At 41.3% G+C, this 2,882-nt stretch overlaps 1 protein-coding gene across 1 annotated transcript; it reads left to right on the top strand.

The window, feature by feature from the left end:
- Nucleotides 1–780: 780 nt before the first annotated feature.
- Nucleotides 781–2,285, top strand: LOC104962639 (mitochondrial glutamate carrier 1-like; the record flags this gene model as incomplete). Its single annotated transcript, XM_010791091.1, has 4 exons — nt 781–883; nt 1,133–1,223; nt 1,759–1,874; nt 2,068–2,285. Coding segments are annotated over 4 exons (513 nt in total), but the record flags the coding sequence as incomplete, so codon positions are not given.
- Nucleotides 2,286–2,882: the final 597 nt, after the last annotated feature.

The following is a 2,882-nucleotide window of genomic DNA, read 5'->3' as shown; positions in this document are numbered from 1 at the left end:
GGGTAATGTTGTGAATCGAGTGGCCCATGGTGGTGGTGGGGTTATGGTATGGGCAGGCGTATGTTATGGACGACGAACACAGGCCACTCGATTCACAACATTACCCTAACCCTAATCCTAACCCTCACACCAGATACTGACTGGTTTTCGGACCCCCCCAGACCCCCCCAATAAAGCAAAACTGCACGTTTCAGAGTGGCCTTTTATTGTGGCCAGCCTAAGGCACACCTGTGCAATAATCATGCTGTCTAATCAGCATCTTGATATGCCACACCTGTGAGGTGGGATGGATTATCTCGGCAAAGGAGAAGTGCTCACTATCACAGATTTTTTCAGATTTGTGAACAATATTTGAGAGAAATGGTTATTTTGTGTATATAGAAAATGTTTTAGATCTTTGAGTTCATCTCATGAAAAATGGGAGCAAAAACAAAAGTGTTGCGTTCATATTTTTGTTCAGTGTAGATAACTTTTATAATGGCCATATATCTCCATCCATAATACTACATTAAAGTGTATTAGTGGATTGCATTTTTGTAATAATATTATCAACCTGCAAAAGTGACTAGTATCTAATGCTTTCAAATAAATGTAGTGAGTAAAAAGTACAATATTTGCTGCCAAGTAGAGTAGAAGTATAAAGAAGCATAAAATTAAAATATTATAAGTAAAGTACATGTACCTCACAAATGTACTTATGTCCAATACTCACAAATGCACTTAGTTACTTTCAACCAGGGATTATAAAATATATGATTCTGTTTTGTTTATTGTTTATTCACTGAGAAACAGACAAAATGTCAATCGCCTTGTTTTTGTCTTTTAAGGCTGGACTGCTTGTCAAAGACGGTGCGCTCGGAGGGCTATTTTGGATGCTACAGAGGTATTTTTTTTTGCATTTCTAATCCCTGAGACAAACAACCCTACAACTGTGCTTTAAATGACTACGAGTTTAAACTGGCGTACTACGTTGTTGTTGGTCCTGTGAGCCACTCAATCTTATTGTCAAAATAAAAGCATCTGTTCAGCGGTTAGACCTGAGCCGTAAGCTGTTGTGTAGTGTTGGTTCTATTTATGTACCTGAGTGGAATCTGTTGTGTGTCACCGACATCTGCGTGTTTGTCTCTTCCAGGTGCTGCGGTGAACCTCACCTTGGTCACACCAGAGAAAGCCATCAAGCTGGCTGCCAATGACGTCTTCAGGCAGAAGCTTTCTAGAGATGGGTACATTGATTATTGCCCATCAATGATACAACATATAATGAAGCTACATGAAAAAGCATTCCAACCAACTTTACACTAGATACTGTTTTCTTTAAATAAATATAAAATGATCATGGTCTTACATAGGGTTATGGTGATATTGGCGAACATTTTATCTATTGATATAGCATTTATTAAAGTATGTTATCTTGGTCAAGATAATCTTGTAGTGTTCATTTAAAATTGTGACAGCCCATTTCTTACACATTTTTTATGTAGGTAAAATGTGTTTGTTAATCTTGTTTTAAGCATTTAAGTCTAAGACCATAGACTTATAAATTACATTTAAACAAAAAAAAAGGAAAAAAGGTGTTGATAAGCAGGTTCTTTTTTACCGGTGCTTTGGTACATAAAACATGGCAAGGGAACAACCGATCCAAACCAATCTGAAGCTTGTGTGCTTGCTTTTATAAATCAATGTATGGACTCGGAGTGTGTTTTTACAGAAGCATACTCCGACAGCATATCTATAATGTCACTATTTGATGTTTTCCAGGCATCTGCCCCTGTGGGGGGAGGTACTGGCAGGCTGTGGGGCTGGGACCTGTCAGGTGGTCGTCACCACTCCCATGGAGATGCTTAAGATCCAGCTGCAGGATGCAGGAAGGCTTGGTGAGTCACTGGAGTTAATGTTTTTTTCTTCACCATGTGTTTTGTCTTGGTACAAATACCAAAAAGCAGTGTGTCACTGTCAACGTTGATGTAAGCGCAAAAGGCAGCACATCATCTGGAAAGTAAATCTAAACAATGACATTTACCTGCATGTGCTTTCTAACCAGTTTTTTTTTCTGTTTTTGACAATCAGCTGCCCAGAGACCTGTCCCAACTCCAGCTCAGGCTGCTGCTCCTGGTCCAGCACCAACATTGGTCGCCCCCCCGCCAGCGCGGCAGAGCCCTCCACCTCGGGCCTCGGCCATGGGCATCACTGCGGAGCTGCTAAAGACTAAAGGACTGGCAGGACTCTACAGGGGGGCAGGAGCCACCTTAATGAGGTATACAGATATGTAAACATACACTACCAGACTGTATACCGAATATGTGTTTACTTTTTGTTCTTTAAATGTACATGCATTAGAGATGTTAAGATTCACCGATTCGCATCGGTGCACTGGCATAAACGTTCAAGATGCGAGTGCACCGGTTGAAAGAGTGCACATCGGCTACAGTTTGGGTTGAACCGGGTTGAACTCGCGATGCATCGATTGCGTAGCGTCTTTGCATCGGTAAAAAAACGATTCATTCATATAAAATCCCCTTATCTTGTCAACGCTCAGCAGAGACGATCTTTGATATTTGCTTCGCCACTACGGAGAACGAGAGTCTCAGTTATCAACACACACGGAAGTTGAGGAGAAAGAGAAACACGGCGCACCGAAAAATACCTACAAATCAAACGTTTGGCAACACTTTGGATTGTTCAAGAAGGACGGTGTAATAGTCCTTAATGCTATATAGTTGACCGCAGGTCATGGAGAGTAATAAGGTATCCGTAGACCTTTGTATGAGGTATCTTTATTACTTAACAGGTCTACAGCCATGATACATAGATCCGTCCTAGATGCGGACTTGCATACACACAGTATCACTCCGCAGCCGCACCCCATCAGTAACGTCCTGATG

Source organism: Notothenia coriiceps, unplaced genomic scaffold (assembly GCF_000735185.1).
Source record: "Notothenia coriiceps isolate Sejong01 unplaced genomic scaffold, NC01 NC01_scaffold00035174, whole genome shotgun sequence".
NCBI lineage: Eukaryota > Metazoa > Chordata > Actinopteri > Perciformes > Nototheniidae > Notothenia > Notothenia coriiceps.
The sequence above is the reverse complement of the archived record's forward strand: the minus strand, read 5'-3'. Positions and strand labels throughout refer to the sequence as shown.